The sequence below is a fragment of the Acartia tonsa genome, chromosome 3, assembly GCF_053477335.1.
Source record: "Acartia tonsa isolate MP-2025a chromosome 3, ASM5347733v1, whole genome shotgun sequence".
NCBI classification, from domain to species: Eukaryota; Metazoa; Arthropoda; class Copepoda; order Calanoida; family Acartiidae; genus Acartia; species Acartia tonsa.
In genome coordinates this window covers 2,886,034-2,908,896 of record NC_137262.1, presented here as the reverse complement: position 1 = coordinate 2,908,896, position 22,863 = coordinate 2,886,034, and the positions used below count along the sequence as shown (strand labels likewise).

Below are 22,863 nucleotides of genomic sequence, written 5' to 3'. Positions count from 1 at the left end.
CGATGTAGGAGCGATGGAGGGGCAATGGAGGGGCGATGTAGGGGCCATCAAAGTACAATGTAATATAAATTTGGAGAAGGAGCGATGAAGGGGCGATGTAGGAGCGATGAAGGAGCGATGTAGGAGCGATGTAGGGGCCATCACAGTACAATTTAAAATAAATTTGGAGAAGGAGCGATGTAGGAGCGATGGAGGGGCGATGTAGGAGCGATGAAGGAGCGATGTAGCAGCGATGTAGGGGCCATCAAGTTGCAATGTAATATAAATTTGGAGAAGGAGCGATGAAGGGGCGATGTAGGAGCGATGAAGGAGCGATGTAGGAGCGATGTAGGGGCCATCACAGTACAATTTAATATAAATTTGGAGAAGGAGCGATGTAGGAGCGATGTAGGGGCCATCACAGTACAATTTAATATAAATTTGGAGAAGGAGCGATGAAGGAGCGATGTAGGAGCGATGTAGGGGCGATGTAGGAGCGATGTAGGGGCCATCAAAGTACAATGTAATATAAATTTGGAGAAGGGGCGATGGAGGAGCGATGTAGGGGCCATCAAGTGGGTTGTTATATAAATTAAGGTAAGGGACTACGGAGGGGCGATGGAGAGGCTATGAAGGAGCCATCATGGGGCTATAGCATAGCCTCTTATCATAAGAGGCGATATTAACGCCCCTTCAAAGGAGCTATTAAGAGGCCATGAAGGAGCTATAGCATAGCCTCTTATCATAAGAGGCGATATGAACGCTCCTTAAAAGGGGCTATCACATCGCTCCATATGATAAGAGGCTATGCTATAGCTCCTTGAAGGAGCTATAGAAAATCATCGCCCCATATGGAGCGATGTCATGGAAAGGACTATACCCAAATAATTCCCTTATTATGTCCTTAGATTAATTTGAAGGGAATTACATTTTATACTTAATAAAATGTGGAAGCCGATTTAATGGATATAGAAGAAGTGGATAATGTGAGTGATTCTTGCATACACTGATGAAACGTTTCTCCAAGCTTGCTCATATAACGATGACCCCCGCCCCCCCCCCCCCCTTTTGAATTTAATGTACTGAAATATTAATTACCTGTCTGATATTGTCTAGGTTTATGTTGATCCCAGAAACACTAGCATCAATTGTAGATTTAAACTGTATTTGCAAATTTTACTTTGTTATTTCATATAAATATTTTAACCTTATAATTTTGAATAAGATCTTAGTTAATAAGTAATCTCAGTGAAGCAAAGTAAACAAAAAAATGTTTCGTCCTTAATATTTACATTTTGGATGGTCGAAAATTAAGAGACAAAAATATTTTTTTATAGTAATATCCTACCTTTACAACATACAATAGATAGGGAGTGGGGACAAAACACCTAATTTAAAAATGCCTAACTAAAAATGCCTAACTAAAAATGCCTAACTAAAAATGCCTAACTAAAAACACCTAAGTTTAAAAATACCTAATGTTAAAAACACCTACGTTAAAAACACCTAATTTATAAATGCCTAATTTATAAATGCCTAATTTAAAAACGCCTAACTAAAAATGCCTAACTTAAAATACCTAATTTTAAAAATGTCTAATTTTAAAAACGCCTAATTTAAAAATACCTAATTCTAAACTATCTAAACGCCTAATTTAACAATGCCTAATTTTAAAATATAAAATTTTTTCACTAAAATACTTAAAATTTTGATAACATTAATCCAATTGGCTGATTGTTCTTGCTGAAGGATCTCGCTAGTCATTGAACCAATATGGTTCATCTTTACAAAAAAGCTTCCCGTAGGTCATGGGAAGGTTTATAACGCTTTTGGGGAGGTTACCAACACCCTTCAAAGAGAAATCGCCCTTTGAAAAAATCCCCCCCTTCCCCCGTTTTTTAGTAGCGAAGCTACTCTATAATTTGAAATGTCCGTCTGTCCGTCTGTCCGTATGTCCGTCTGTCTTAGTTTGGGGGAAACGTGATTTTCTCGGCTCCTATGAAAGATAAAAGGATGAAATTTTTTGACAGCATTCCCATTATTAAGGAGCCCAATTAACTATAAAACACCAATGGCGGTCGGACCGCTTTTTAGCAGGTTTTAGGCTATTTTTGTATTTTTCACCTTTTCTCCATATCGTTGGTGTTTATGGTCCATTTTTCAAAATTTTTTCAGTTTTAGATATTAAAATAAAATTTCCTGTCATTTCATGAAAACAACTATGACGGTCAGACTGCCTTTAAGCAGGTTTTAGGCTATTTTTGTATTTTTCACATTTTTATCCATACCTTTGGTGTTTATGGTTCGATTTCCAAAATTTTTTCAGGTTATAGATATCAAAATTAAATTTCCTGTCTTTGAAAGAAAATATCAATGGGGTCAGACTGCCTTTTTGCAGGTTTTGGCTATTGTTATATTTTTTTCATTTTTCCTTATATCTTTGGTGTTTATGGTCCAATTTCAAAATTTTTTTAGTTAAAAATATCAAAATTAAATTTCCCGTTGTTTTGAGCATCCAGTATGTAATTTACCTTGACCGTCAGTCTGTTAGTCATAGTACTGATATATAAGTATTAAAAAATTAGAAACAAACGTTGAAAAGGTTTCGTGATTTTTCTCCAATATAAATGTTTTTGACAACTAATCTTTAAATTTTTATACATAATTTTTGTGCTTCGCTACTTATGGATGTTGTCATCCTTGTTTTTTTATATTTCTTCAATCTTTCTTTTTCAAACTAGAACTAAAATGGGGGATGGTCAACTATCACCCCCCAAGAAGAAACCAATAAAAATTAAAATTCATTTTCTTTGTCCTTCAACCTTTGATTTTACTAATTAATTTATTTCTCATGTGAGGTGCCACAAACTAATCATAAAATTTTTATTTTTAAAAGCCAAGCTTTTCTATAATTATGGTCGGTCCGTCCGTACGTCCGTCCAGTTTTCTATTTCAAACTATATTTTGAAATTTTGGAGGGGGGTCGTAACCCCCCCTCCCCCATCCGACTAATTGAATTCCCCTCCGCACTGCAATCGCCCCTAGAGGACTCTAGGGGGCGTAGCCGCCGGTTTAATATATTCAACAACAGTTTTAAGATATGCTTAAAATTAGGTTTTTTTAAATTAGATATTTTAAAAGTAGGTATTTTTAAACTTAGGTATTTATAGTTAGGTGTTTATAAAATTAGGCATTTTTAAAATTAGGTGTTTTGTCACATTAGGCATTTTTAAAATTAGGTATTTTTAAATTAGACATTTTTAAATTAGGTATTTATAAATTAGGTGTTTTGTCACATTAGACATTTATAAAATTAGGCATTTTTAAATTAGGTATTTTTAAATTAGGTGTTTTGTCCCCACTCCAATAGATAGAAAGACTTACAAACAGTTGTCTTCTTATACGAAAATAAAAAAAAAATTTAAAAATTTGCAATACATTGATTATACTACAAATTCTTTAAAAAAAAATTTGCCTAACTAAAATCAGTTTGCCCCAATAAAATCAGTGAGGCTTACTAAAAATTTAGAGGGGAAAATTTTGCCTCACTCAAATTTTTTATTGAGGCAAAAGTTTTTTAAAGAATTCACCTCTGTTTAAGAAACCAATTCTTGTCCTTGAGGAAAAATATATCATGAATAGATTAAAATTAGAATTGTTGCAAAAATATTAGGCTTGATGTTGATATTTTTTTCCTATAATGAAAAAATAATCCCTAAATTTTGTAAACTTTTGTTTGGAGCTAAAAACTTTTGCTTTTCACATAAAAGTTTTAAACACTTTTCATTCTCTACTTATTTGTTTTCACGTTTTTTTCTCCAGTTGCAGCGTAGATACTCTAAAAGCACCGTCTATTTGTTGGTTTGTGTGTACCAGGGATCTATAGGGAAAAGACAATGGCCGATAAATTACTATACCTCCCCAATGATGATATACCAAATTACCCTTTCTGTAGATTAAAATTAGTGATTGAAATGTTTAAAGAACTAAATGAATCAACCGATCAAATTGACTAAAGTCCCCAAAGTTGTTAATCCAACAAAAAAGAAAACGTTATAAAAAAAAACTTTGGGTACTAGTCAAATAAACAACCCCTCCAAATGATTTACCATCAGAATAAAAAGTAAAATTTCCTCCATAAATTCGTTGTTAACTTTGGTGATGTCATTGTTAGCTGTTCTGAGTTCATTTGCCACTGACTGTATAGCACTTGAAGTCTCGCCCTAGAAAAAAGATATATATATTAACCACCCTATACATGTTCTATAATGCTTAGAATCTTGGTATCCTATGTTTGATTTAATTATTAAGTTTAAGTTTAAGATTCAATTTAATGAAGAGTCATATCGGTTATCAGTTAGCGAGATCTTTCATTAAAGACATACATTTTACCTCTTTTATATAAGCGAAGTTATTCAATGATTCACTTTGTCAGTCGGTCCATATGTCATTTTGTCCACAACGCTACTTGGGAAATGGGATTTTCTCTGCCAGTCTTGTGGAAATGTTTCAAAGAATTCGACATTTTTATGATTTATTAAATACTATTTATTACTTTGTGTCAGCCAATGTTTCATTTGTGCTTTAATACTAACTAGCGGCCGTGTCCCTAACATCTTGGGGCTCTGTATTGAAGGAATTGGTGATGCACAAAACCACTCTAAGACTAAAATCTAAAGATGTAATTGCCTAAAACCTTTCCGGGAATTATGTAAAGCTTCCCTAAAAAAAGATAATCCAATCGGTTCAGTTCTCATTGAGATCTTAAGCTTCAGACAAAAAACTTACTACATTTTATAATAGGATATGGATGTTGCCATAATTTTTATTTACCTTATCCTTTTCATATTGATCTACAACGTCCTGCAATTTTTTCTCCGTCATTTGCAGCTGGCTTTTTAAATCATTTACAACTTTGTTGGATTTTCTGACAAAACAAAATGAAATAAATATTTTTCCTGTGAATTACTAATGGTTTTCCCGCTTTTTAAAAGCGAAGCTTTTCTACAATTAGGGTCGGTCCGTCCGAAATGGAAAGCTCTTTATTTTTGTTAATAGCCTGTTTTGGCACACGCTACTTGACTTGGGGGAATATTGGCATACTCTACTTGACTAGGGGGAATATTGGCACACTCTGCTTTACTTGGCGTAATATTGGCATACTCTGCTTTACTTGTCAAGATATGCTTTTTCTAAAATTTTGAAATAATTTATGTATATATACTAGCGGCTCTGTTTTACTTGTTGCCATTGGCACACTCAGTTTGACTTGATCCGAAAATTTTTATTTTATTTTCCTGAGTTCTTCAATTTGAATGGTGATAACGTCCTTATGTTCTCTGATGTTAGTTTTCAGTTCACTATTACTTACTGTCAGTATTTCTAACTCTTCTTTAACCTAAGATAAAAATTTAAAGATATGTAGGTATTTTCCCATATAGTACCGATTAAGCACTCCGTTGTTTTTTAAATAAATTTAAATTTAAGGGTGGGGGGGGGAGGATTTTTTCCCTGCGGGGAGCTCTAACCCAACAGGGCCTAAACCTGCAGTGCCCTAGCCCTGAAAGGCTACCCAATTCACAATTTAACCCAACCTAATCTATACTAAAATAAAAGACAAACCGACGAAAAATACCAAAAAAAATACTTTTTCTGTTGATCAAAATACTTGGTGGAATAGCCATAAAATGAGCGAACGTGTTAGTAAAACATTAGTAGCAATACCAATATACAGTCCATTGTCCTATCGCTCCTTTTTTTATGATTTAATCCATCTATCTATCTATCTTTCATCTATCACTATACACTGATCTAACTATTGAGAATGTTGTGAAAGAAATTTTGTGAAAAATTGTCACCTAAAAGATTTATGATACTCAAGGTTTTACAAAAACATGTATGAAAGATAATATTAAATATATGAAGTGTGATATTTACTTTATAAACTAATATAAGTGGCTACGCCCCTAGAGGCCTCTAGGAACACTTTAGGCACTTTAGGTAGGAGGGTGTTGATCTATTACTTTCAGTTTTAGTTTTAAAAAGAACGTTAATTTTTTGTTATGGGGGGGGGGGGGGCGGTCATTGGGCAATAGGGTGGAATTAACATCTTATTCCCTAAATTGTTATAAACCTTCCCTGGACCTTTAAGGGACAAAATAGGTTCAGTGGTTAGCAATAACCTTCAGTACACATAGATACACAGACAATCACAGAAATCCTATTTTTTAAAAGAATGATGAAAGAAATGATGGCGTGACTTAAAAACAATTTAAACTTACCTTTAAATAATTATCTTTAAGATTCATAGATCTTTCATTTGCTTGGGTTACTTCGTTCTTCAAATTTATGTTCTCTCCTTTCAACTAAAATAAAACAACATTTATTGTGAGATTGCTGAAACAATAATAAAAGACGCCCCACCCATCTTTCATTTTTTGATTTAATTAATATATGAGAGGGTGCTTTTTTCTTTATATCCAACCCTTTTGGGGGACCTTTGGCGTCAGTGCCTTAACCTTGCAGGGCTACCATGTACCCAATGTAACCTAACCCAAGTCTATCGGGACTTACAGTAAAAAAACAAACACATGAAACATTTTGATTTACCCCTTTATTTTCATTTTTTCACTATACGGTGGGTTCTGTGTTCGATAATAATTATTAGTAAAATCTTTTCTCGTATTCATTCGAATCCGGTGGATAAGAACCGGTTCTCATCCATACGAAAAAACTATGTCTAGCATCGTATTATATCCAGCTTTCTACGAATATAAAAATGTACAATCATAAAATTAAAGCCATTGTACTTTTTATATTGCGGCAAGCAGTTGATACGATGGTACTATGAAAGAAATAACTTAGAATACCTTTTGTAATTCTTCAGCAATTTTGACTGTGGAAGTTTTGATGCCCAACATCTCAGCTTTTAACAAGGATGTGTCAGATTCTAAACAAAAATAATTTAATTAGTATATTTAAAGATATTGAAAAACTTCTGAAAAAAATTATGTAGTTGTTATTTCAATACTGAATGTCGACTACTGATATGTTGATATTAGTAAGAGACTGCCACTTTTTATTCGAGCCATATTGTCCCCATAGTTACACATTTATTTTAGTTATAGCATGTCCAGTCTTATTAAAGTTGACATAAATAAATCATTGAAATTTAAAATCGCCAGAATGCCAACAGTTTTCACAGAGTCTATTGAAAGGTACCCCTCCTCACTACGCGCACTGCTTACTAGCTGCTAGGAGTACAAACATAATGGAAGGCATGCTAACTTCTGCTCACAGATATCCTAACCTAACATGAATCCATCAAATGCCTTATTTTCGAAATAGGTAAAAAATCTGTGTTGTGATGTGGGGGGGGGGGGATATGAACAATTCCAAAAAGTTTTAACATGGCTGTTTAATATTCTAAGAAAATGAGTAGAAGAAAATGCAGCAATGCATCTAAATGGTAGAAATTATAATATGACAAAGATGACAACATCCATAAAAGTAAAATAAACATGTTCAAATAAATAGTGATATTACATTTCATTTTTGAAATGTCTTTCTTAAAAAAATGAGTGTGCTTGATTGTCCTAAGAATCACTATTACAAATGTTAACTAAAATAATTGTCTTATCTTGGTATAAAAATAGTAACTGTTATTTCTTTCATCGTATTATAAACGGCTTTCCGCGGATATAGAATGTACAATTACCAATTTTTTTTTAGCCCCGAGGTGCCGAAGGCACGGGCTAAAAAACTTTTTTTAATCTTATGATTGTACATTTTTATATTCATAGAAAGTTGGATATAATACGATGCTAGACATAGTTTTTTCGTATGGATAAGAACCGGTTCCTATCCATCGGATTCGAATGAATACGAGAAAATTTATTAATGTGTTTTAAATAGACATACAAAATAAATGCTAATAGATTCGCTTGCTTTCTAAATTGTACTTTATTTTTACAGGAATCGTCATGTAAAGTATGATATGCCAAGCTTAGATTAGCTACAAGATTAGACGGACTGCCCTATACGTATATAAGATTTGCTTTTAAAAAATATGAATGACAAATTTAGATGCAGAAACATAATGAGATAGTGAAAAAATTGTTCTATAAACTCCAGGGAGTTAGGGGATGGGAAAATTGACAGTAATTTTGCCCTTTGTAGATTATCATCATGGGTGGAAGAAAGGAGTTTAGATTAATTTAAGATCCAATTAAATCCTTATAAGAAAGTTATAGGATGTGTGTTTGTCTGTGTGTCTGTACCGAAGGATCTCGCTAACCGCTGAACCGATCGGGTTCTCCTTTACAGGGTAGCTTCTCGTATGTCCCAGAAAGGTTTATAACTATTTTGGGGGAGGGTACCACCACCCTCCCAAGAGAAATAGCCCCAAGAAAAAATTACCCCTCCCCCCCCAAAAAAATAGGTTTTGGTATTTAACTCCCCCCTCCCCAAGTACCCATAGAGGCCTCTAGGGGCGTAGCCGATAGTGTCAAATATAAGATATTAATATCCACTGGTTTAGAACTGGTTCTACGCCATACTGAAAAATCATATATCGTTTCATATTATAGAAATTTTCCTTTAAATAATAAAAGTAAAACTCATAAAATTATTACAAATTTTGTTTGCCCGGGAAAAACTGAAAAACTTTAACAAAAGAATTATCTCTTCAGGAAAATCTTGTCTTTGTGTTCTCTATTCAAGGAAGTAGAGGATATTGGAATACAAATCATGCTGCTCCCTAAGTTTTATAACTGCTATATGCAGGGAGTATGGGAGGGGACAATTGATCGAATTTTCAATTTTTAGGAGTCTCCGACTTTGGGTACTGGCTTATAGGGAATGTGCAAGAATTTAGCAGTTTCTAACTGAGTTTGGGTACTAGCACATGAAATGCCGCTACTCGTTGTGTTAGTTTTGAATATAGCAGACAGAGTAGTTTCAATATAAAAGTTAAGAATACACAGTTCCCCTCCCATACTCTATTTCACTCCAATCTCCTTCACCTCCCTTTTTAAAGAAGACGATAGGGAAAGGGAGAAGGGAGGTGGGGGCAAGGGAAATAAACAGGATAAAAAGGGGCAGGCAGGCGTGCGGAGACATATTCTTGCCCAGCCAGCAAGCAGTTAGCCAGGTCCAATAATCTTGTAATATAAAAATCAAGTTAAAACCTCAATATATTTCATCAAAAACAAGTTGTGATTTTGCTAATGATGACACTATGGAAATCTATTATTCTGGGAAAGAATATAACCCTACACGCCTGCCTGCCCCTTTTTTCCCTGTTCATATCCCATGTCCCCCCCCTCTCTTTTCCCTTTCCCTGTCATCTGGAGAGTTTCAGGGAGATTTTTCTAGAAATTAATTACAAAATGGTTACAACAGTCTGATATACTGGTAATATAAATTTCAAATGATGGCTTTTTTTCTTGGAACTTTTTTCTTATTTTATAGTTCATTAAATTTAATTAACAATCCCTTTACAATTTCTTCCAAATTTTCTGAATTAATCAGGATTTCATGGCTTTTCTTTGAAAACTCTTAAATTGAATTAATTGCCCATTGTCCCCTCCCTTACTCCCTTGCTATATGGTTAGTTGTTTGCTAAAATTTTGAGAACTTTTACTGAATTTTGATTTGCTGCTTCAAAACTATTAGTATCAAAACGAAATGAATTTAATTCACAGAAGGGGTAATTTTGCTTATCATTATTGGAGATGTAAACAAATTTATCATCAATTGACTTACTTATCCTTTAAGATCCTTGGTTTTCAGGAAAGTTTAAAAAAGATAATATTGTAGAGAGAGAGAGTGAGAGAGAGAAAGAGAGAAGGAAAGAGAGAGAGAGAGAGAGAGAGAGAGAGAGAGAGAGAGAGAGAGAGAGAGAGATTAGTGCAACAATATAAGTAAATTTTTTAATAGCGAAGTATTGAATTTTTCATTCTATTCAAGATAGTCATTTGAAATTATTGGTGAAGATTCCATGTCCCAATCTGTCCTAATGATCATCCTTTTCTTAATTTACTTTGTCTGTCTGTTTGTCATACTACAAAAGACTTATATGTAATCTCAATTTCTTTTTATGATCACTAGACATTTGTTCTGCTCTAGGTCTCATTTTTTTGTGCTTTGCTACTTATAAATGTTGTCATCCTTGTTATTATATAAAATAGCCATGAATATTTTTTTAAAAGAGTTTTCTTGAAATTATAGTTGCTTTGCTACTAAGAAAGGGAAGGAATGTTATAGTCGTAGAGAAATAAGGTTGATGCATTTACATTTTCCCAGGGTTACATGGATGTGTTCTTGGATGCTAAATTAACCTTTCCAAGTTTCATCATTGTGTAACTTCTATTTTATGGTATGGTTTAAATGGTAGATTAATTAATATTCTATTGGCATACCCCTGTATCCCAGAATTTTGCAAAGCTAAATGCAAACATACACACCAGGTAGGGAGGGGACATTGGACTATAAATTTTACTTGTACCCAAAGTTTTATACACATGTTATCTAAATTGATAGACCAATAACTTTTATTATATCTTGATTAGTTAATCCAATTGATAATTTGCTTTATCATCATTCATTAATTGTCCATTGTCTTATCCCTTATTCCTAGCAACTACTCTTCTACCTTACCTACAACCAAAAATAGTGAAAAGTAGTAGAGTAGAGTAATAAATACTTAGGTGAATTTTTATAGCAGAAAACATTACAAATGATGAATATTACTGTTATTTCTGGAACATAATATCAATAGAAGTGTATGGGGTATGCCTTGGCCAATAAACAGGCGCAGCTCATTGTCATTTACAGTTAGGACTTCTAGACAAAGTTGTGCAATCAAAGGGTTGATTGTCATGTGGAGGTCACAAATTATACATCAAACCATGGACCTCACTCTTGCACCACACAGTGTTATACTTTATTTGTAGAATATTTTCCTTGTTACAATGCACTAGTTGGGTTAACTTGATTATTATTTATGCCAGAAAGGTACACCACACCCAGATGGGATATACAGAATAAATTTACTTTATTCTATAACATAAACAATTCTTTTCTATAATTAAGCGTTGTACCTCCTGTACTTTTAGATGCTATTTTTGTATGATATAATTATCAGATTCATTTGACTTTTGAGAATAAAATTAATCCTGTAAGTATGTCCTTAAACAGAATTCTGTATATGTACATTTTTGCTTTAAATTTATGTACAATTTTGTTTTACCTTTAAATTAATATTCGTTTTACACTCTACAAGTATTCAAGTTTATTTCTTCTACCTTTGATTTCAAAGCTTTATTTTCATGGTATTTTTTTAACCTTGTTACACCTAAGAATTAAACTAAATATATTGTTTATTTTTTTGTGGGGCGACTAATGTTCCCTTAATCCTTCCAAGTAGCCTAAAAATTGCCTAAGACCCATTGAAATTATTGGTCCACTAATTTACAAAATCAAATTTAACAGATATACATTCATCCCGTTACTTTAGTTTAATTACGCTATTGAAAGATATTGCAATAAATATAAACTTAGGCTTTATTTATTTTAAAATATAACTGAGTTGGAATACAGAGGATGCAAAATAAATTTAAAGGCGGATTCTTAAAAATAAATATGATCGCTGAATCGGCTATGGTATCTAGATCACCACAATAGTTTTTGCAAAAAATCCTCCAAAATCATATAAAATCTACAATAGTAAAATAAAATCTTATAGCAATAACCCTTCTATGATTTTAGAACACTTTTCTTTAGATTTATAGATAAATTTGTGCAAAATAAAATTTTGTGATCTGGCTACCACATCCGATTCATCGAAGCTTGATTTTTTAAGAATCCACCTCAGTTTGGTAACTGCCAAGCCATCAACATTATTTTTGTAGAAAACTTTAACAAGCCCGAAGCATATAAATTCTAGATGTAATTTTGGCTTTATTTATACAGCAGTTGCATCTTCCATAGCCTCAAGGGACTTGGCAATGCATGTACATTTGTATAAGGTTGGTACGGGCTTCGCCCCTTACATCCAGCGAACCTGAATATAATAACTAGTGCCCCTATCGACATATAGTAGCTCTGTATTCTGAGTAATTATAAGAAGAAAGAAAAATAGTCTAAAACCATGCCAGGACTTAAAACTAAAAATCAAAAAGCATAAAACCTAGGACTTATGTGGAGGTGCCCTAAGAAGGAGAACTCAAACAGTTCGGTAGTAATTTATAGTCATCATTTTTTGACATGTCATTTTGTCATGTATAATATAGCTTAAGTGATTATGAATGCTTACTTACCTATATTGATATCATTATAATAATTTTAATGTTTTGTTTAAATTTTATAGTATACTTTGTATTGTAAGTTGTACACAAATGTGTACTGTGCTATGCACTGCATACATCTAGGAAATAATATGAAGTGCAATTCCAGGTTGGGTTGCTCAGTATTGTAAGGGGTAGTAAAATAAATATATATTGTGCTTTGTGTTTGTATCCAAAAACTCATAAAGTCATAAGTCGTATTTTAAAGACACCTTTAAAAAGAACCTAGGTTTTGGATGGCTCCTGTGACAGCCAGGTGGGGTGGATGATTATTTTTTGTCATTTGAAATTAAGAAAAAAAGTTGAAGCAAAGAACCTTAAGGGGGTAGGGGTTTCATATGACACCCTCCCCTTCCCCCCTCTCCTGGAAAAAGGTTATAAGCTAGTAAACTGTAAATCTTATTTGTTTAAATATTTTCTCAGTAGCATGAAAGTTAGATGACAAATAAAGAATTTTTGGGTATAGTCCCTTTCGTACGACGAAACGCCCCTTAAGAGGAGTTACCAGGAAAGGGATTATTCCCGAATGTTTTTCTCTTATTTGCTTACATCTTCATTCCTGATAAAACTACATCTTTGCAATACACTTGGCAATTCCTTCCAGGTGGGGTTAGTTAGTTAAGCATTATACTGGGATCAAGGTATTACAGATCCAGAATTGAATTATTATTGTTCCACTGTAAACAAAGACAGACACATATACTGTTACATGTATTTCAGGATGTTAATACTCAACCAAACTTAAATATTCAATATTTATTTTAATCAAATGTTTAATGATTGGAATTTTTAAAATCAATATTTCTTTACTCCCTGATTTATAGCAGATGCATTTATCAAAATACAGGTTAACTGCAAGGCTGAATAAATATAGAGAATAATAATAAGAACAAAGAGGTTATAAGTTAAGCGAGAGTTGAGGGTGGTTTTTTTTGGGGGGTGGGGGGGGGGGGTAATATAAGTTTTAAAAAGACCAAATAGAATAAAATTCTCTAGGCCAGCCTAGGAGTTAGGTTTTCCTTAGCCTTACAGTACTAGGTAAGGCTAAGAACTTTAGTACAAATAACAAATTTACCAAACTTTCAAAACTGGTAGCATTTTGTCATTAAGCATTTTTAATGGCTTGCGTAAAACTAACTTGCATTAAAATAAAATGGGTCATCCTAATAATTATAAATTTTAAACTGGGACTTTAAAGCGACTAAAATACTGAAAATGCACTGCAATTTTTTTTATTTCTCACTTAAAGGCTTAAAAGTTCCACTTTGTGGGTCTTGGCTTACAAAATATTGCCATTGTGACATTCCAATGACAAAAATTACTACATTTCTTTGTTAATATAATAACCACGTGAAATTCTGGTAAGGCACACAAACAATAAATGAGCCTGCATATTATACATATACAAGGGTAATAGGTATGAAATAGATACTTCTATAAAACCATACAATATATATATACATATTTGATATTGAGAATTTAAATGAGATGCATTCAAGAAGGGAGTGACATCAATTCCGCTCAAGTTTTATGCCAATAATTGACACTGGTAAGTCTGACTTTTTTGCGCGTTTATGTAAGCTACGCATTTTCTTTGCAAGTGATTTGGTGCCCTCTCCAAGTAATTTATGTATAGGACTTGGTTAATCATGAAGTATGGGTAAATTATAGAGAAGATGTAAAAATTATACTTCCATTTTATTGCTTGTTTTGTTGTTATGCCTGAACACCCTATGAAGCACAGGGTTTCTTCCGAAGCCTACATAAAGTGCAACCAATTTTTAGCTCGAATAAAACAAGAATAGAAATTTACATTGAAATCACATAATCACAATTTGATTAAAAAGACAGGTTTGTGTTTGAATACAGAGAGAAAGCTGAAAGGACAATGGGCTGTTTATTATACCAGTCCCATAATTTTTATTGGCTTATCCCTTTAGGTCATTCGTTTGATATTGGAACAACAGGTCTACACTTTTTTGGGAAGCAGGAAAAACAATCTAAAGGGTAAATTTTAAATCGAGACACTGTAAAAAAAAATCTGATTGTAATTGAAATCATTATATGTTACTAATAGGATGAGTTTTTCAGTACCCAAAGATCTTGTTAAAAAATGGACCAATATGGCTGTCATTTTCAGTGAAGCTTTTTGGAAGGTTTTTATCTATTTCTTAATACGGAAAATAGAATTAATAAATACTACAAATAAATTTGGAAATTAAGTGGCTTACTTCAGCTTATAGAGATGCAAAATAGCTAGAAATAAATTGCATAGTTAAATAAAAATGCACAATAATGATTGTTCTTAAGTACATTTGCCTATTCAACAAATAAAGCTTTTGTTTTCAGAAAATGAAAATAATCAAAATGCGCGTAAAACTTTATGGAATAGAACAATGTGTGGTATCCGCCTAGGTTAAATGGCAGACACCAGAGTTCAAATGACTACGGCAGTGCGAACAGACGTGGACACATATATTATAGAGAAGCTAAGCTTCTCTAGCAATCACTAAATAATAAACAGAGTCTATTCAGTTGTTCCTTTATTCAGGGTCTAAGGTTTACTAAAGTTGTACAACATAATATAAATACATATGGATTAGGAATAAAGATAGTTAAAGGTAAATCATACAAGTAAAACATAGATAGTTGCAATGGTTAGGTAGATGGCTATCCCTGTCCGGGGGAGGCAGGATAGCCCATGGAACAGCACAATAGGTAGATAAGCATAGAGGGGTTGAGTGGTAGGTCTGGGTACTAAAAGGGAAGGTTTGATGATTACTGTGACAACAACAGTCTGTGTGGGAGGTGATTCTATCAGGTGAGGGAAGGCTTAGATCCTTTATCCTCAGGGCTGAGGTGGTGCTGATAACTTGGTGGTTGAAGGGGAAGGTTCCGGTGCTTAAGAAGGGAGAGGGAGGGGTAACACCCCTCCCTCCACTTGCAGGACAACTGAGAGATGAAATCAATACCGTTATCTGACATATTTGCAGGTGGCTTTACAATTGTAGAATAACAGGATTTAGCTGGGTGCGTAGCATCACTATAATGTCTTGGTTTCTGCATGGCCCAGAGTTGCTGCATACCACAAATGTACGATAAAATAATTGGGTATAGTCCCTTTCGTTGCAACGCTCTTTAATTGGCGTTTCTTCGTTTTTTTCACAGTAGCTTTTCTCCTATTTCTAGGGGGCTCTAACCCTGCGGGGCCAATTACCTAACACTGTGGGGCAATCACCTAATCCAATATAACCTAACCTAACCTGAAATAACCTATCAAAAGCCATTTTAAAAATACGACGAATCGCCCCTTGATGGGTGTTGGCACGAAAGGGACTATTCCCAAATAATTTTCTTCTAAATTCATTCTTAAAATGATAAAACGTTATATTTCTTCGTATTAATCAAACTAGGTTTAAGTATTTTCAAGGGAAGCTTAATTATAATTATATCATCGGTTTGTATTTGTTTTCAAATAACGAGGTTTGCGATAGAGAAGAAATACGATAGAGGCAAGGACACTAGAACTTGAATTTTGTGCCATTTAATTTATATAAAAACAAGGATGACAACATCTATAAAAGCGAAGCACTGAAACGGTAGGACAAACAGACATTAACACTTGTATAGTGTCAGAACTGAATAATCATGATATAAATGTATAAGAGTCAAAGCAAAATTAAAAGTATATGTTGAAAAACTGCTTGATTCAGGATAATGTTTATAGACATACTTACATTTTTAGGACTTGATTAAAGAGTTGCTTCGCTTATTACATTATACTTTGTTGTCCTAGGAATCAATATACCAAAAATCAGATCAATCAGATGATTAGATCACATAAAAATTTGTTGTTAAAAAGTAAATAAATCAACATGTTTAAAATGGACGTACGGACATTCTTGTTATGATTATAGAGTTGCTACGCTTTCTAAATCGTACCTAACTACTAAATGAATCACCATGCAAAGTTTATAATCGATAGGAAAATTCTAACATGCCTAAATTAACGGAAAAAAGCTATCCGTTTGTGGCGGACGGACGGACGGACGGACCGACCCTAATTATAGAAAAGCTTCGCTTTTAAAAATGTAAACATAATGCTATACACTTATAAGCAAATATAACTATTGAAACATGATAGTTAATTTTGATGTATTATTTTCTCTAATTAAATAAATCTATAATTAAATCCTTAGAAATTACTCCTTTTAATTTCAATATCTTGTTTGTGCAACTATTTTTGGCAAGTATTGAACATTAACTATTTTAATTTATTGCAAATTTTTCCTGGACAGAGATATGTCTTCTCAAAAAATAACTTTTACCTCCCTGTCAAATTATGGTCACAATAATGTCGATAATAGTCAGCTATGACCACTGGTGTTAAATGCCATATTGTCGATATAAACAATTTCAATTACATGTTGATAGAATGCCAACACTTTTGAGACTTGAGAAAAAAAATTGCCTTGAGGACATAGATTGTAGAAAACAAAATAAAAACAGCCGAAAAGCAGTAAAAAATTAGTTAGACTGCCAATATAATAAAAACATTATATTCAGACACTTATCCTAAATAGAAGCTGAGTAAATCATCTAATTTTGTAAATTGTAAGCAATACAGAAGAACAAGCTATAGAGTGCCGAAAACAGTACATTTTGCCTGAGAGAAAATTTTGCAGCTATTTTTTTTATTCGAATGCAGTATCCCCCTCCGTGGAATATTTTTCAATTTCTTTTAGACAACACATTTATAACCATCTATTACAACGGACATTATAAACATTTGCCAACTAATAAAAGAAAAGTAATTTTCCTAACTTTCCTTTTCAATATAGCCGCAGGGGTTAACATATTTCAAGTAATTGCCATTTTCTCACACCCTTTATAGGTTCGAAGCTTTTCTATAATTGAGGTCGGTCCATCTGTCCATCTATCTGTGCGTCCGTCAGTCCTTAAATCACCTGTAATCACCATGTCATAATTGTCCTATTGATTTCAAACTTTGCATGATAATTTCTGTATCAGTTAGGTATTTAAAAAGCATAGTAACTCAATAGTCAAGTCAATTGAAACCATGTTGATTTTCTTTTTAAAAAATTATATGAAAAAAAATATACATTTAAAAGAAAGATTTTTTAGGACAATTTGGCATTATTTAATGAGGGAAGCTTCTCTCTGCTTCAAATATTATAATGTATTTTATCTAAAAGTTAGTTAAAATGTTTCATTTTCTTTATAGATATTTAACATATAACGTATAATTTTGTTTTTTTGCAAAAATAATCAATTATTTTTACTTTTTTATTACAATTATAGCTACTTTGTATATTTTCACCCTTGTTGAAACTTTAAAGGAAATCATAATGGGGTTAAATTTCTCTCTCGATAGGAAATGTGTGGTTTTTAGATCTTTATTTAAACTTAAACTGGTAGATTAATTTTACTGCCTATTTTGAGGTGATCATATAAAGACTTTACAAAAAAGTACATTTAAGTAATAAAACGGGATAAGACAATGGACGATGGATTTATTAACAAATTAACCCTAATATAGATTAATACAATATGTAGAAAAGTTTGGACACTTCTTTTTTCTACAGCCTTATGAAGATTTAATTAAGTTCCCAAAGTTTTTTATCGAACGAAGGAGAGATCTTTGGGTACCAGTATAATTAACAGTCTAATGTTTATTTGAACGAAGTAATAACGAATTAAGGATTGTATTATATATTATTTATTCATTAAATGTAATTTTTAATTTGAAATATAGCCTGATTTAAATTTTAGTAAACTTTCATTGTATTTACCTTTTTATCCTTATAAAAAAGTAAAAGGATTTTTGTCTGTCTGTTTGTCTGTCCATTTGTTTCTACCGAAGGATTTCGCTAACCGCTGAACCGATCGGGTTCTCCTTAACAGGGTAGCTTTTCATAGGTCCAAGAAAGGTTTATAACTATTTGGGGGGAGGTACCACCACCCACCCAAGAGAAATCACAAAAAAAATTGAGAAAAAAAATTCGCTTAGATACTTCAACACAACTTAAAGTGGTATCGTAGAGACTTGATCGCAAAATAAATAGGTATTGTAGAGACTTGAACAAAAAAACATTTAAAATGCCACTAGAGGCCTCTAGGGGCGTAGCCACTAGTGGGTTATGTTTAAACAAGGATTAATGTGATAATGTGTAGCATAGCCCACAAGATTGTAAATATTATATTGGGCGAAAGTTTAATAGATGCAATATTTTGTAAAAGATGTCTTTTATTGTCTTTCGGAATTATGAAGAGTGGGAACTTGGAAAAAATTGCCTCGGACAAAGTAACCTCAGACAAAGTAGCCTCAGACAAAGTACCCTCCGGACAAAGTAGCTATAGAAGGAAAAAAAAGACATTTAACTGCACATTTATATAGTCCGGAAATTTTTTCCCCAATCTTGGACATAATAAAAATCGGCGGAAAAAGACGTTTTTTTAAGGAAACGAGAGACAGTTTTGCTCTATCTTTGAGATTATATGAATGAGATGATGTTAAGATTTGATAATCTGATGAGAAATTTTCTCGTTTACAGTCCCTTTAAGTAAATGTCCTGAGGCTACTTTGTCCGAGGCTACTTTGTCTGAGGCTACTTTTTCCGAGGCTACTTTGTCAAAGATCTTGAAGAGTGGGGGGGATACTGGACAATAAATTATACTTGTACTCTAAGTTTTATAACAACGTTATCTCAATCGTTGACTTAAAAACTTTGGTTCCTTTTACTGAATTTTGATTGGATAGTTCAAATCTAGAAGTGTTTAAATGTCTCAACCAGTAATTTTAATCTACAGAAGGATTTATCTTGCATATCATCATTGGGGATGAAAATCAAATTATCGTTCATTGTCTTATCCTTTTAATTCAGTAGTTACTTCAATTTAAACCATTCATTAATGAAAAACAAGAAAAATTAATAATTTGAATTTTCATAAAAATTACTGTAAAGGACATTTTTTACTTTTATGAGAAATAAAGAAATCTTTTTCTCACATGTAAAATTCATTTGAGTACGTGAGACAAAGAAAAGTATGTAATTATTAATCATTTAAGGACTTTTTTGGATAGTAAAACAAATGTATGATTGATATTTGACGAGTTTTGTCAGTATTTCTAACACTTTTAATGTGTTAAAGAATCGTTATTTAAAGTAATAATATCATTGGTTAAATATATTGCTAAAATTAAATTCAAACACTTTAATTGATACTAGCGGCTACGCCCCTAGAAGCCTCTAGGGGCATTTAAGATAGGAGAGGGAAAAGTTAACCTCATCCCATTTTAGATTTGAGTTTCAAAAGAGTAAAAAAATATTTTTTTGGGGGGAGGGGGGTGAAGACACCCTCCCCAAAAATAGTTAAAAACCTTCCCAGAACCTATAAGAAGCTTCACTGTAAAGGAGAACAATATCGGTTTAGCAGTTAGCGAGATACTTCGGGACAGACAAAAAAACGCTTACTACTTTATATAATAGGATAATTATCCTTTTCGTCTGATTTTTAAAGAATTTTACTTAGTCCAACTAGTTACAATGTTATAAACGAAGCATCTCTGTAATAAAGTCCTAAAAATGTAAGTATGCCCTTCAATAGTATCTTGTATTTCAGCAATTTTTCAACAAATTTGCATATAATTTTTAATAGACTTGTAAATTCATATTCTGCTTATAAAGTTCTAACAATCTACAAGTCTAAATGTTCGCTTGTCCTTCCGTCTTAGTTTAGTGCTTCGTTTTCATGGATGTTTTCATCCTTGTTTGTTGATATAGAACAGAAAATCCGCGACTAATTGTAAAGAATTTCACCCACATTTTAAAATTCTCCGTACATTAGAGTAGCTAGACAAAAGCCATTACAAAACATATTTGTGTGTACATCCTTATACTAAAGTAACAGGATGTCTGTTTGTGTGTCTGTACCGAAGGATCTCGCTAAACGCTGAACCGATCGGGTTCTCCTTTACAGGGTATTTTCTCATAGGTCCCGGGAAGGTTTATAACTATGAAAAATCCCCCCCCCCCCAAAAAAAAATTCTTTTTAAAACTAAAATTAAAATATTGGGGTCGACTACCCCCAGTCCCCCAAACAAATTCCTCCCTCAATTTTTTTTTGTTTTTTTATTTTTCTTTAAAATCTAAAATACGAAAAATCGGTTTGATCAAATCTCTTGGGGAAAAAGCCCCTAGATGCTAGGGGCGAAGCCGCTAGTATCAAATATAAAAACAAATTACGGGCGTGTCTAGTAGTTTCGTGGCAACATTAAACCAATTTGATTGAAGATTCAAACCCAACGAATGAAAAAACGTGTTTATAAACATTTTGGATATTATAAAATACAATATCAATCCACAAAAGTGACAAAAGCAAAGCTTTAAATTCAGACGTTAGGAGACAAACGAACATTAACAATTGTAGAGTGTCAAAACTTACTATACATATGTAGTCTAAACAGAATTTTATATAAATGTGTTGCAAAATTGCGTAATTAGAGGATAATGTTTGAGGACATACCTAAACGTTTTGGACGTGATCGTAGAGATGATTTTAAAAGAATAATATTTCTTACCCACGGAGTTGGCCCATTTTTGTAGGACACTGATTAGATTTGTTGATAGGTCACCCTCTCCACCTAGCTGTCGTGAAAATCTAAATAGATAGATAGATAGATTATTAGATTTGTTGATAGGTCGCCCTCTCCACCTAGCTGCCGTGAAAATCAAAATAGATAGATATATAGATCATTAGATTTGTTGATAGGTCACCCTCTCTACCTAGCTGTCGTAAAAATCTAAATAGATAGATAGATAGATCATTAGATTTTTTGATAGGTCACCCTCTCCACCTAGCTGCCGTGAAAATCTAAATAGATAGATATATAGATCATTAGATTTTTTGATAGGTCACCCTCTCCACCTAGCTGCCGTGAAAATCAAAATAGATAGATATATAGATCATTAGATTTTTTGATAGGTCACCCTCTCTACCTAGCTGTCGTAAAAATAGATAGATAGATAGATTATTAGATTTGTTTATAGGTCACCCTCTCTACCTAGCTGTCGTAAAAATCTAAATAGATAGATAGATAGATCATTAGATTTTTTGATAGGTCACCCTCTCCACCTAGCTGCCGTGAAAATCTAAATAGATAGATATATAGATCATTAGATTTTTTGATAGGTCGCCCTCTCCACCTAGCTGCCGTGAAAATCAAAATAGATAGATATATAGATCATTAGATTTGTTGATAGGTCACCCTCTCTACCTAGCTGTCGTAAAAATCTAAATAGATAGATAGATAGATCATTAGATTTTTTGATAGGTCACCCTCTCCACCTAGCTGCCGTGAAAATCAAAATAGATAGATATATAGATTAATAGATTTGTTGATAGGTCGCCATCGCCACCTAGCTGCCGTGAAAATCTAAATAGATAGATAGATAGATTAATAGATTTGTTGATAGGTCGCCATCGCCACCTAGCTGCCGTGAAAATCTAAATAGATAGATAAATAGATTAATAGATTTGTTGATAGGTCGCCATCGCCACCTAGCTGTCGTGAAAATCTAAATAGATAGATAGATAGATTATTAGATTTGTTGATAGGTCACCCTCTCCACCTAACTGCCGTGAAAATCTAAATAGATAGATAGACAAATTATTAGATTTGTTGATGGTTCACCCTCTCCACGATTAGATAGATTATCAAATTGAAAAATTAATAATTGAGCAAATTGTAAGTGTTGAAATCCTGTTTTACCTGTCAAAAATCCTAAATAAATTATCGATTGATGAAGAGCTAAATAAATTGAAGTCTAAATGGATAGATAAAAAGCTAAATAGATACATAGTTGGAGGATATATTGGAGTATATATATAGATAGTGTTTACCTGGTAAATAAATCTAGCTCTGATCGTACCGCTAAAACTCCATAAATAAGACAGAATAATATTCTGTACATTTTGAACATTTCTATTAAGAATTTTAATAACTAGTTACTGTTTAATTTTAAATCTGAAATAAAAGCTATTAATATACATTTAATAAAAATTACATCCATAACATGTCCGTTACTCAGAGATTTACTTACAGCAAATTTAGCAAAATCTATCTTATTAAACAGCTAAGTAAATCACATATAAATTTCATCTATGTGTTGAAAAGTGGGACAGACATTACCTAGGCAAACATTGAGTTGATAAAATAATGCTTTTCAATACAAATCTCTTTTTTACCAGTTCAAGATTGCACACCCTCCCCCGCCCCTAAAATTATCCTTTTAATAGATAGAAACACATCCTACCCATGCAAAGTTTGAAATCGATAGCACAATTCTAAAATGCCTTAATTAACGAAAATAGCTATCCGTTACGAATGGACAAACCTACAGGCAGCCGCATGGACTTACAGAACTATCCTTATTAGAGAAAAGATTCGCTTTTAAAAAGTTTTAAAGAGGGGTGTTATTATTAGCGGTCTAATTTTTCAAAATATTAGATTTTT

General features: G+C 32.9%; 1 protein-coding gene across 1 annotated transcript in view; it reads right to left on the bottom strand.

Moving 5' to 3' along the window:
- The window catches only part of LOC145312954 (uncharacterized), a 67,501-nt gene extending 45,180 nt beyond the window's left edge, over positions 1-22,321 (bottom strand). Inside the window, exons 1-8 of the mRNA XM_080152166.1 lie at positions 22,251-22,321; positions 20,929-21,008; positions 6,849-6,928; positions 6,261-6,344; positions 5,281-5,377; positions 4,813-4,910; positions 4,115-4,202; positions 1,078-1,142 (exon numbers count right to left, since the gene is read on the bottom strand). Coding sequence (XP_080008292.1) covers positions 1,078-1,142; positions 4,115-4,202; positions 4,813-4,910; positions 5,281-5,377; positions 6,261-6,344; positions 6,849-6,928; positions 20,929-21,008; positions 22,251-22,321 — 663 coding nt within the window. The remainder of the gene's footprint in view (positions 1-1,077; positions 1,143-4,114; positions 4,203-4,812; positions 4,911-5,280; positions 5,378-6,260; positions 6,345-6,848; positions 6,929-20,928; positions 21,009-22,250) is intronic.
- Positions 22,322-22,863: the final 542 nt, after the last annotated feature.